Below are 12,545 nucleotides of genomic sequence, written 5' to 3' on the forward strand. Positions count from 1 at the left end.
ACTGAAATTTTGAAAAGAGTATCAGTCTTACCCATGACATTAATCTTGAAGGTCAGTTTCTGGCCAGCAGCCTCGCAGGTGTACTCGCCAGCATCTTTCTCTTCCACCTGCTCCACCACCAGCTGCCGCAATTTGCCCTCTGACTCCACCTTGAACTTCTTGCTTGAGGTGATCAGCTTCCCCTCCTTGTACCATTTCACCTCGGTCCCCCTCTGGGCCACCTTGCAGCTCAGCGTGGCCTTCTCTTTCAGGGCTGCCTGCACCTCCTTCTGCACCCTGTCCTTGTTTGTAAACACAACTTCTGGCTCTGAAAAGAGAGATTAATTCAAAGTGCATCCCTGAGCTGAAGTTTCCTAAACTCTGTATCATAGCTCACAGGGAATACTGGAAACTACCTCTCTGGCTTGACGATATCCATCTAAACCTATCGGAAGGACATGTGGATTGTGATTTTTTTTTTTTTTTAAGAATGTTTTAGCTGCTTTGTCATTAATCACACAAAGTTTAATAATATCTGTGTCAGCAAGCTAGGACTTTGGATGGATGGTTCATAGTAGCATTAGATGGCAGGCCCCAGCCAAGGGAAGATTTCTTTTGGTTGAAGTTGAGTAAAAGCATATGAATTCTTAGCGGCAGCAACTGCCTCCTGCTGTGTCAAAGCCCCATATCTCTGATTTCTTTTGTTCCAGATTGCTGCCTCTGCTGTCCCACAGGCTTGGCACTAGGTCATTTCATACAGTACTTAGGGCACTAGACCAGGACTTAAGTGTTCAAGACTGCGCATTATCTCCAATGCGACCTTGAGAAAATCCCAGCCCATCTCTCATCCTTACATCCAACTGGTGAAATCCCTTCCCCTACAGAAGGTCCATTACTTTAGGCTGCTAGCAAGAGGATTAGGAGGTAGGGAGCGAGCTGGAAAACTGAATCCATCCCCTCATTCTGGAGTCCCAGCGCAGGGATTCGCCTTGAATGAGTCTCCATGCCACTTTCTTCCCCTATCTGCCATTTGCCCGATGCCTTAGAGACCTGAACTTCCATAAAAGCTTACTGTTACATTCCTCTGTTGTCTCCTACCCTCCCCTCCAGGCTGAAATGAGCACTTTCAAGAGGAACAAAAGGTGCACCCCACAGATACCCTCTGGCTCTCCACTACGCCCTTGCTCTGAAACTTCCTGAGAATCAGCCGAGTTGCAGAGCTGTCCTAGCTGTACCAGGGTGTGGGGATGTGTTGCCGCGCTCTCGCTCGGTCCCATGGCGCCACCAGGGGAGCACTGCAGCTTCCTGCTGCAGGGCCACAAAGCACAGACCTCAATGTGAGAGATGCTAAAACGGCGTTTATTGTGAGCTACACTCAAGCTTACCTACGGTTGCAATTCGTTCCCACCCCTAGTCTGCGCGTCACACCGCGTGATCTTCCGCTACGCCTACTCTACCGCTTCTCATGCAAATATCTTTGTCTACGCAGTTTCCCAAGATCCCTCACAGGGATGGAGAGGAAAAATCAGTACTTTTTATGGCCCTGTTTGCACAGTGATGGCTAGCTCCCAAACGTTTTAAAGGATGGAGCTTCCTCTCCTAAAGATTGTAGAATGTTTTATATAAACAATATGAAGGGAACTGTATTCCTAACTCCTTGGCCCATTTTCCTATCAGAGCTAGGCCGTCCCAATGATTTTCTCCAAAAATTTAAACCCTAATAGGAAAGATTCTTATGGAAAGATATTCAGTTTCCTAAATATTCAAGAAATAGGAAGGATGGACCAAAGAATTTTCTCTCACCTGTGACGTTAATCTTGAAGGTCAGTTTCTGGCCAGCAGCCTCGCAGGTGTACTCGCCAGCATCTTTCTCTTCCACCTGCTCCACCACCAGCTGCCGCAATTTGCCCTCTGACTCCACCTTGAACTTCTTGCTTGAGGTGATCAGCTTCCCCTCCTTGTACCATTTCACCTCGGTCCCCCTCTGGGCCACCTCGCAGCTCAGCGTGGCCTTCTCTTTCAGGGCTGCCTGCACCTCCTTCTGCACCCTGTCCTTGTTTGTAAACACAACTTCTGGCTCTGAAAAGAGAGATTAATTCAAAGTGCATCCCTGAGCTGAAGTTTCCTAAACTCTGTATCATAGCTTACAGGGAATACTGGAAACCACCTCTCTGGCTTGACAATATCCATCTACACCTATCGGAAGGACATGTGGATTGTGATTTTTTTTTTTTAAAGAATCTTTTAGCTGCTTTGTCATTAATCACACAAAGATTTTATATATATATATAAAATATATATATATCTATATCAGTTTCCTAAATATTCAAGAAATAGGAAGGATGGACCAAAGAACTTTCTCTCACCTGTGACAACCATCTGGAAGACCACTTTCTGGCCAGCAGCCTCACAGGTGTACTCGCCAGCGTCTGTCTTTTCCACCTGATGCACCACCAGCCACCGTGCTTTGCCCTCCGACTCTACCCTGAACTTCTCACTTGAGGTGATCAGCTTCCCCTCCTTGTACCATTTCACCTCAGCCTTCTCCTGGGTCACATCACAGCTCATCAAGGCATTCTCTTTCAGGACAGCCTTCACCTCATTCTGCATTTTATCTTCAAACACATCATCTGCAAGATTGCAAAGAAGGAAAAATTACACCCAGGCCATCAGGGCTGCATAAAAGAATGACAGGATGGGCTTTCAAGTTTCATTTCCACCTTGGAACAGAGTTCATGCAAGGTTAGACATGTTTCCAAACAATTTCAGTGAAGCTGCAGGTAGATTTTAAGAAACCTATGATGCTTTAAAGCTTTGTCTCCAAGTTCCTGTTGTATGGGGTTTTCAATGGGAGATTGTCTGGTAGGTTATGATTTAAATAAACCAACTGTAAAACGAAAAAAGGCTTATTAAGAAAATGCTTGTGGAAGCACTGGCAGGAACAGTTTGCTTCCAAACAGCACAGTTCCTGGCTGCTGCTCACTTGGACAGCAAGCAGGCTGCCAGCAGAATTACGGTGCCTGATCGCTAGGTGTACACCAGCTTTCCTGCACATGCTGTGCAGGGTCAGTCTCCGCAAGCCAAGCAGGGTGGGCACTCTTGGGAAGAACGACACATTCTGTTCACTTGCAGAAGAGACCAGGCTGCATATTCACAGCAAACAGCACATATTGCAGACAGGATCATTCATTTGCCAACGCTGTCCCCCTACCTGGGTCTAAATCGTTTTTGGAAAAAATGGTAAGGGTTATGAAATAGCTGCATAACATCTGGACTACCTTCACAAAGATTTATATGGAGTTGTGTCCTTACGGAACAGCGTAACTTCCAGGATATATTCTACAAAATGTGTGCTACTAACAACAGGATAAAATCAGAGAGTCATAGAATAATTCAGGTTGGTAGCAATCTCTGGAGGTCATCCAGTCCAATTTCCCCACTCAAAGCAGGCCAAATTAGCTCAAGCTGCTCAGGGCCCTGTCAAGTTCTGAGTATCTCCAAGAATGGAGACTCCGCAACGTCTCTGGGCTCCCATTTCAGTGCTTGACCACTCCCATGGTGAAAAGGTTTTCCCTAATATCTTATCGGAACAACCCATGTTCCAGCTTGTGTACTTTGCCTCCTGTCCTATCACAGTGCACCTTTGAGAAGAGTCTGGACTCATGGTCTCTACATCCTCCCATTACATGACTAGAGAATAAGATCTCCCCTTTGGCCTCCACCTCTCCAAGCTGAACAAATCCAGTTCCCTCAGCCTCTCCTCATGTGTCATGTGCTCCAACCCCCTATTATCATGGAGGCTTCCACTGGAGTTGCTCCAACAGCCTTTTGGATTTCCTGATGTAATAACTGGCAAATTTCTCTACCAAGCAGACATTGAATTAACAGAAGTAATTTGATTTTAGTCTTGGTTTTGGTATATCCTAAGGACATCATTTTAAAAGTTGGGCATAGGAAATAACCTTGGATCTAGTGACCATAAGACCATCTACTTTAAAGTGAACGGAGGGATTAACAAAAATATCTTTATAATACACTTATTTAAAAGTGGCAAACTTGGTTGAATTATGAGAACTGATCAGTGAAGAAAAGAGCTATTTGTTCAAGACTCAATGCGGGATCTGATATCCTTGAAATCTTCATCACAGTGGAAGAACAGAAAGGAAAGGACTGGCCAGCTAAAAAGTCGCTGAACTATCCTCTAAAATCCTTTATAAGGCAAAACACAAATAAGGAATGGAAGAAAGCACAGCTCTGCAAAAAAACTACGTCTCTGAGGTCAAGAACTGTAGCGGTAAAGCAAGATTTGCCAAAAGTCAGGCTGGATCCAGGCTTGCGAAGGAAGTTAAAATAGATAGCAGGGGATCCTTTAACACTAGAAACAGAAGTGGGCAAGGAAAGAAGTGGGGCAATGATGCAAAGAGGCTGGGCTTCAGGTTTCAGAGCTCTTTGTATCACACCTCTGAAGACAACTAGCAAATTCCTAGAAAATATTCTCCTATAGGCTAATTTGTTCCCTCTGGACCTCACCCTCAGCCTAGGTAGATATTTTGCCTGCAGAAACAAACCAATAGAGGTTATAGAGCTACTAATTAAACGAGTGACTCCTAAGTTCACATGTTATGGTTCCATTGCAGACAACTGCCTTCAGTGTGAGGTTTCAGTTTCTCATTTGACTTTCCCTTGGGTGAATACTACTTGTTCACACAAAGTCTAGTTGGTGCTCTCACTCGGTTGTATCTTTAATTAGCAGCAGGGCAAAAAGACAGGTGATCTGAGATCACAGAACTCTGAGGGTCAGAAGAGGGTCAGAAGATCCATTTTCCAGTTCTGGTTCTAGAGCACACTTCCTCTGCGGTCTTGGGCAAGAGCCTCAAGGTCCCAACACTTCTCCTTTTAAAATAGCCAATACATAGCCTCTTCCATAACCTTTGCCACTGCCTTCCTCCCCCCAGCCACTCTCTGCAGCCTCCTAGCACCATCCTCTTCTTCTCCTTGATGACTTTCACTTCTCTGCACGCTGTCTCTATCATGTCTGCACTCTGAGTGGCAGCAGCTGCCTGGGAGGGTAAGGAGTGGGGTAAGTTCAGGTCAAGTTCCTATGCTGCTGACCACGGCAGTACATGCAACCCGGGATCCACGCCATAGGCTTACTGACAATATCGCACCGTCCGCAGAGAGGGACGGGTCCTGCAGGGAGCATGCCGCAGCAGGAAGCCAGCTTACGTGCTCTGAACCGGAGGAGTTCCTCTGTTGGCATTGACTGTAGGAGGACTGTTGGAGACCACAAGGCTTGCTCATTAACAGGCAAGAGTACGTGGCCTGTGGTGGGTGATGTGAAACTCCCCAAAGGGACATTTCAGCTGACTTGTAGCCGCATTCAGACATCTAAAAGACCTCAAGCGCACACCATTGTCGGAGTGGGGGGACGGGCCCGGAGTAACGACGGAGTCTCAATATGAGTATGGTCATTCTCCCTTTATTAGAGCTTACACAAAGTATATATATCGACAAGCAATACGCATGCGCTAGCAACAGTTACATGATTGGTTACAGTTTCTGTCCACGCGCATAAAGCGGATATATGATTGGTGCAAGGTTGCTGTCCGCGCTCCGTCGACATTTATGGAACCTAGTTCCGTCCAGACTTGTTTACCAGTTTTGTGAATACCTTCTTTTGTAGTGCTCAAGGTTGCTGCAAGGCTCGCTCGGCCGCTGCAAGGCTCGCTTGCCTTGGCCTACATTCCTTCCCTTACCCTGAGAACGGGATTGCTCATCCCAATCAGATCATGCCCTCTCTCGCTTAACCATTCCTCCACAATGCGTGTCTCTTTTTCTCCTTTCACAGCAGCTTTGGAAGAAGCACTTGCAAGCTCAAGATTCATTGTGAAGTACTCTGCCTTTCACAGTCTGATGTGAGAGACGAGTATAAGCATCCTCATGGTTGTAGCACACAACCCCACCCTGCATCCCTTTTGTTATGCGTGGTCAGTGGTTGAAATGAGACAGGAGAACTACCAGTAAAGGCAAAGAGTTTTTTGAATGCTACTGCTCTCTCCTCCTCATGGTCATGGTCATGGTCATATCTTTAAAGAGTTGGCATGGCAGATCAGCACGGACCCGTCCATTTTTAGGGGGCGTTGTGCTCACCAAGGTGCATGCTTCCTGGGAATTCCACATATGGGCTCTGTCCATACGTGTTGACTGCAGATACCCAGAACTGATAGTCAGCCTCTTCTGACAGGTTGCTCACCGTGAACTCGGGGACAGGCACAGGAGACTCATGACACCTCACCCAGGTAAAGCCAGTTAGCTTCTTGCGTTCCACTACGTAGCCATCGATTGGAAGGGGACGGTCCATCTTTGGAGGGGACCATGCTAGCATCACTGAGGTTTCTGTTTTATTTTTCACCACAGGGTCAACTGGGGGTTGCGTGGGAGGTTTTTTGGGAGCTGCACAGGAATAAAAAGAGGACAAGAAATTTGTGTCAGAGTTGAAAATCCACTGTATCTCACAGAAGAAAATCATCTGAGCTTGCACGGGTCTAAAGCACATTGAGGGTTAATGAACCTCAGGAAAACCTTGATGCGAGATGGAAAAGCAAAGGAATCCGTAAAAGGTAGTTCCAGACTGCATTATACCCCTTACACAAAGACGTACAATATTCTTAATAGCTAAACGTATGTGATTCCTAGACAGCTTTACTGATTGTCTGCACAAAGAGTTTACTGTGAACAACTCATAGGCTTAATTTTTCAGCGCTAAATACAGACCCATACCACTTCCTGTTTGGCTCCTGGGCAAAGCAGATTAACATTCAATGTGATATATTCACTCGGACAACAGGTAAGCCACCATCAGAGGGTGTTCAGAATTCTATGCACCAAACTGCTGTTCCAGTTCCCCGGTGTGAATCCAGGCTAAAACAAAAGACATCAGTGGGCTTACTTTGGCAAAGTAAACCCTTCATCCACCTGCTTACTAGACATCATTGCACAGGGATAGTTGCAAAGAACAGATCTGCACTAATACTGCAAGTCTCCTGGTATTAACCTTCTGCCAGAATTTCAACAGTATAAGTCCCTGCAGTCAAGAACGTAGATGTGCCTGTAAGAACCAACCTGTGGCACACACATCTTCGTATCAAGGAGGAGTGTAACGATATTTTGCAATGCTTTACACACTGATGTGGCATCCTGTGCAGCAATATAAATCTACTCCCTAAAAGGTCCCTGGTGCCAGGAGTCCATCTGCTCCATTTCTTACCAAGAACCCGCCCCAACACTATACTGAAACATTTCAGCGCAGATCCTCAACAGATTTAAACAGAGGTCAGCTAAACATCGTACAACTGGGACATTTCAGAGATACAAGATAGAATCACAGAATCACAGAATGGTTGAGGTTGGAAGGGACCTCTGGAGATCATCTAGTCCAACCCCCCTGCTCAAGCAGGGTCACCTAGAGCACGTTGCACAGGATCACGTCCAGGCGGGTTTTGAATATCCCCAGAGAAGGAGACTCCACAACCTCTCTGGGCAACCGGTTCCAGTGCTCTGTCACCCTCACAGTGAAGAAGTTTTTCCTTATGTTCAGATGGAATTGTCTGTGTTTCAGTTTGTGCCCATTGCCTCGTGTCCTGTTGCTGGGCACCACTGAAGAGTCTGATTTTCTGATGAAAGTAGCTTGCATCCACTGGAGGGTCAGCTATCATACAGTAATTTATTATCTCCACACCAACTCTCTGTGTGTCTGAGCCAGGAGAGAATTAACCATATACCCCTGTGGTCTGATGATTACAGCACTCAGCCAAGGGACCATGCTCAGGTCTCAAGTGCTTTTCAAGCAGAGCATGTAAAGCAGGAGACTTTCCCACAAGGTCTCAGGCTACCTGAGCTTAGTCAAGAGAGATCTCTTTCTTCAGGGCTATTGAACACTAAACCTCCTGTTCAGAAACTAGCCAGCAGTGATTTTTTTTTTTTTTTTTAATGTAGACAGCTCTCCCCAGGCCATAGACAAAGCCCAAGGAGTGCAGGACATGAAATAGTTATCAGAAGGTGACAGAGTTCCTTGACTGTCAGGCTCAAAGAGATTTATACCTATCAACTAGAGGAAAAGCCTCCATGATGAATACTTAACATATGAAGATTGCTTTTCACATGTGATTTGCAACGACGCTTGGAAATGCCTCAGTGATCCCTTTTGCTTGCTTTTTGTTCCCAGGCAGCCACTTGTCAAATGTGACTTCAAATGTGGCAACAACACCCATGGCAACCTTGCTGGATACCGGAGATTATCCTGCCAATTCGAGCGACTATTCTTATGAGTACTTGGACGAGGCAGATTACATGCTGTATGGCCTATGCATGAAGGAAGAAGCGCTCTCATTTAGCAGAGTATTCTTGCCAGCATTTTACACTGTGGTTTTCCTGGTTGGGTTGGCTGGGAATGGCCTCCTGTTTATTGTCCTGATTATGTACATCAAGAAGAAAAAGAAGACGACTGAGGTGTATCCCCTGAACCTGGTGATTTCAGACTTCCTTCTCCTAATAACCCTTCCTTTTTGGGCCCTATACATTTCTCAGTGGGTGACCTGGGACCTGTTGTGCCCGCTCTTAAACACCATGTACACTGTGAATTTCTACAGTGGTGTCTTTTTGGTGAGCTGCATGAGTCTGGACATGTACCTGCAGATAGTCTATGCTTGCTCTCCTCGCAACTCAATGACGCAGAGGAAGTCCATCCTTATCTTGTCAGTGGTTTGGATCCTTTCCATACTTCTCTCTGTTCCTGATGGCATCTTCACAAACATCAAGCAAATCCACAACAAAACTGTCGTGTGCACTCATGATTATGGTCAGAAACACGTATTTTGGAAAGTTGTTTCTCAGGCCATTCAAAACATCCTGGGCTTCCTTGTTCCGTTCCTTTTCATGGTGTTCTGCTATTCCCGCATAGTGTGTGTCCTCACCACTTCTGCCATTCCCAGATCAAGGAGAGCACTCTGCTTAGTCTTTACTCTGGTGGGTGTTTTCTTTCTTCTGTGGTCCCCTTACAACATTGTCCTCATCCTTCACTCCCTGCAAGATGTCGGTGTGATCAGCAACTGCGAAAGGAGTAGGCAACTGGACTATGCCACGCAGATCACGGAAAGTTTGTCCTTGGTCCATTGCTGTCTCAACCCCTTGCTCTACGCTTTTGTGAAGAAACGATTTCGGTTGTACTTATGGAAGATCCCTAGGGCCATTATGAGAAGAAGTGGTTTCCTCGACATGCAGCTTTCAGAAACAAGTCAGTCTTGTAGCAGATATGCTGCTCAGATAGAAATGTTGAGTATCACAAATGCATGATAAATGTTTACATTACACTGAAAGAAATGCATGAACATGTATGTCCTCTGTGATGTATTTTACTGGTCCCGGCCATGCGATGGAGTTGGTGTGAGCCCACAGCACTGGGTAACCAGAAATCTCATCCTAGAGCCAGCATCAGGATGAGGATTGCCCACATTCAGAATGGAAAACTAAAAGTGTGGGATTTTTTTGTTGTAACCAGAGTTATTATAAAAGGATTGTCCAGCATTTATGGTCATGGAAGAAGCCCATTTTCTGTCAGGGGTATGTCAAAGGTGAAGCATTAGTGAATGAAGGAGTACTTTATGTAGATCATGTGCACTGAAACCTGCAGACCTGAGACCTTGTGCAGAAATTCTCACTCGTAGATCGCGAAGTGACTGATCAAGGAGAGCAATTTCATGATGCCCACTGCTCGTGGTACAGGTGGCGGGGAAGGATTTCCAGTGGCCATCCATCAGGCCAAACACAGGTGGCCAGAAGCCCAATCTAGGGGGGTTTCCCCTGGCTTTTGGCATCTGCCAGATAGATGTGTTCAACTGAGCTGATCCCTTTGTCTACCAATAGACACCTTGGGAGGAATTAGGCACTTTTAAGTTCTGAGTCATCCAACCAGTTATGGGTTTCTCCATTAGGATGAGCTGCGCCACACTCAAATCTATTGAGCAGGATATTGCGTGTCTGAGGGGTGGTAAATCAAGCCCTCAGCATCTTTGGCGAGGGGAGGATTTAACTAGGAAGGAAGGAAGGAGGCTGGATCTCAGAAACAGAAGAGAAGAAAAGGGAGACACACAGAGTACTTTAGGGGAAAGAAATGGGGTGCAAGTCTGATGGGGACACAGTCTGGCCAGTATGAGCAGGTGTTCAGCCTTGCAATGCTGCATAAAATATTGCTTCGACACAACTCACGCAAAAGACGTGAAGTGATTCACAATGGGAAACAATTAATTGATAGACTGAAATTTCAGCAGCGGGTTTAAGCTTGCAGCCTGAGACATTTGTCTCTAGGTATCTCCTAGTGATCTAGGTGCAAGCTCCATTACACCGTGGATCTAGTCAATGCAGTCAGTGGAGCCAAGGAAGCAAGTCAGATGACTAAACATAGGTGTCTGCTCTTGGGTGAACCCAACAGCTCCGGGAATCCCACCGCTCTGTGATGACTATGGGAAGAGCTCAGACACCCAGCTCGCCTGGGGCCACCAAAAAGTAAATGCCTTCCTCCGTGAGCTCGGTTCCACCCTGGATGTCAGTAACCAGAGGGCTGCATTTTGAAATCAGATGATGACCTCTGGAGAGGCAGAGCTCCTTGTTTCAAGATCAGTTTGACCATCAAAGCAATAGAGGTTAAACCAGTAACAACCAGCGAGAAAGAGAGAAACAGTAAAAACATGTTCTCAGCAGAACAGGAGCAGAGGTATTTTGTGTTCCTATGGACACGTTTTGACAAGATAAAAAAGAGCTGTGGATACTGTAAATATTGGCTTTGTATCATCACCTAGTGACAGCATGGCCTTGAATAGAGTAGCTCTGTCAGCTATTAGCCAATTCTGATTAACCAGTGTAGTTTTAAAGTTCAAGCTTATTAGTTGGCTGGCCTTTAAAGATGCTATTCATCACAAACACTGTCAAACCTTATCTGGACCTTTTCTAGCCTGGAAACCAGTTAAACTTTGACTAGAAATGTGCAAAACTAAATTAAGAATTAGAAAGAAAACCCTCATCACTCTTTCAGTTTTATTGCTGAACTGAGCTACTGGGAGGACAGAGTTACTGGTAGGACAGAGAGGGGTTTTGAGTTAATCTGGAAAGGTAGATTTGTTTTTGCAGCAGTTATTTTTCTTCTCATCATTCCTCAGGTGTGTTTGCAAAATGATGAGGCTGGGACTTCTTTGTTTAGAAATAAAACAGAATAATTATTCAGGTGATGATCTGGTATGGATGTCACTCAACAGATCTGATCATGAGGGAATGAGGAAAGGGCATCTGCTTCATTTCGTTATCTGAGTAAGGACTATTCAGCATAAAGGAAATAACAAGTAACAAGGAAATTGCTAAATTAAACACACAGATACATAAACACTAAGGAGCAGGTGATAACGGAGATGGTAATGAAGACCAAATCTCTTCAGCCACTGACTGATGGACCATTAAGGAACTACCCAGCAGCACCTTGGGGAGGGCCAGTCTGAATTCTGCAACTCATAAGAAGCAGGAAACAGGACTAATATGAGCATTATGGGGTAGCTGAGGGTGGCCTGTGGGACTGTGCAAAACTGACTATGGGATGCTTAGGGGAAGGGCCAAAGGAGGGGAAAGCGGGGAGGGGAGATCAGGGAAGAGCAAGTGTGGGAAAATAGAGAGGAGGAAGCAAAAAAAGGAGCTGGTTGCGTGTAAGCAGCCGCCAGGCTGCACGCTTGTCTGAGCCCTGTGCACGACCACAACAGTCTAGCCCATCTCCTTATGAAATCCTTTTTCTTAACCACCTTGCTGTGTAATATCACTCTCTGCCCTACAGGTGCGTGCTGCGAGGTCTAAGTGGCAGCAACGGGAGTGGGGCTGGGGGTGGCTGCAGAGCTGCCCATCCTGCTAAACTGACAGGAGGCAGCTCAGGCGCGTTGTCCATGGGGGTGGGAAAGAGGACGCAGGAACGGCTGGGCCGTGGGGCTTTCAAAGGAGCCCTCCTAGGAGACACCCTGCCCACGGCGTAGCAGGTCACAGCACAGTCCTGCACAGCAGAAGGGATCTGCAGCATTGGTGCAAGACACGAATTGCCATTGCCGAGCAGGGAATGGGAAGGGAGGACTAGTTTTCGGCCTGGAGGGCTCCCCAGTCCAGCTCACAAAAGCTGGTGCTGGCGGAGGGACTCAGCAAAAACGAGGGGCTGGAAGGCGACGGGTGGCAGGAGTGTACTTACTTCTTGGTGGCAGTCCAGATTAACACCTGACTGAAGTGATGGTGCTACTTTGGCCTGAGATATCTGGTTTATTGGCCAACCTCTGTTGTGTCTGCCTTGCACAGAGACCTTGACCTGCCTGGTATTCACTGCGATCTGCCTCTGCCACAGAAATGAGTTTCATTTTTGGCCAGACAAATTTGAAGCCTGATGGTGACACACCAGCTAATTAAAAGATCACTCTGTAGAATTATATTTTAAAGTGAACCAGAAGGCTTATCTCTACCAAAGTCACAATTTGTGCCTTAGCAGGGACCCC

The 12,545-nt window shown here is 46.2% G+C and overlaps 2 protein-coding genes across 2 annotated transcripts in view; one reads left to right on the forward strand and one right to left on the reverse strand.

Annotated features, from left to right (window-relative positions):
* LOC136991347 (obscurin-like) overlaps window positions 1–6,340 on the reverse strand; it is a 139,307-nt gene extending 132,967 nt beyond the window's left edge. The window contains 4 exon segments of the mRNA XM_067292214.1: window positions 32–307; window positions 1,783–2,058; window positions 2,346–2,609; window positions 6,130–6,340. Of these exon segments, the coding sequence (XP_067148315.1) occupies window positions 32–307; window positions 1,783–2,058; window positions 2,346–2,609; window positions 6,130–6,340 (1,027 nt within the window).
* A 204-nt stretch (window positions 6,341–6,544) lies between these two features.
* LOC136991437 (atypical chemokine receptor 2-like) lies at window positions 6,545–9,387 on the forward strand. The gene is made up of 2 exons (XM_067292563.1): window positions 6,545–6,599; window positions 8,204–9,387. The coding sequence occupies exons 1-2, from the start codon at window positions 6,545–6,547 to the stop codon at window positions 9,328–9,330; spliced, it is 1,182 nt and encodes a 393-aa protein (XP_067148664.1). The 3' UTR covers window positions 9,331–9,387.
* Window positions 9,388–12,545: the final 3,158 nt, after the last annotated feature.

The sequence above is a fragment of the Apteryx mantelli genome, chromosome 2 (assembly GCF_036417845.1).
Source record: "Apteryx mantelli isolate bAptMan1 chromosome 2, bAptMan1.hap1, whole genome shotgun sequence".
NCBI classification, from domain to species: Eukaryota; Metazoa; Chordata; class Aves; order Apterygiformes; family Apterygidae; genus Apteryx; species Apteryx mantelli.

Coding starts and splice junctions, on each gene's coding strand:
- LOC136991437 (XM_067292563.1), top strand. CDS start 6,545: ATGAACCTCAGGAAAACCTTGATGCGAGATGGAAAAGCAAAGGAATCC. Junction 6,600..8,203: donor AGCAAAGGAATCCGTAAAAG/GTAGTTCCAGAC, acceptor TTTTGTTCCCAG/GCAGCCACTTGTCAAATGTG.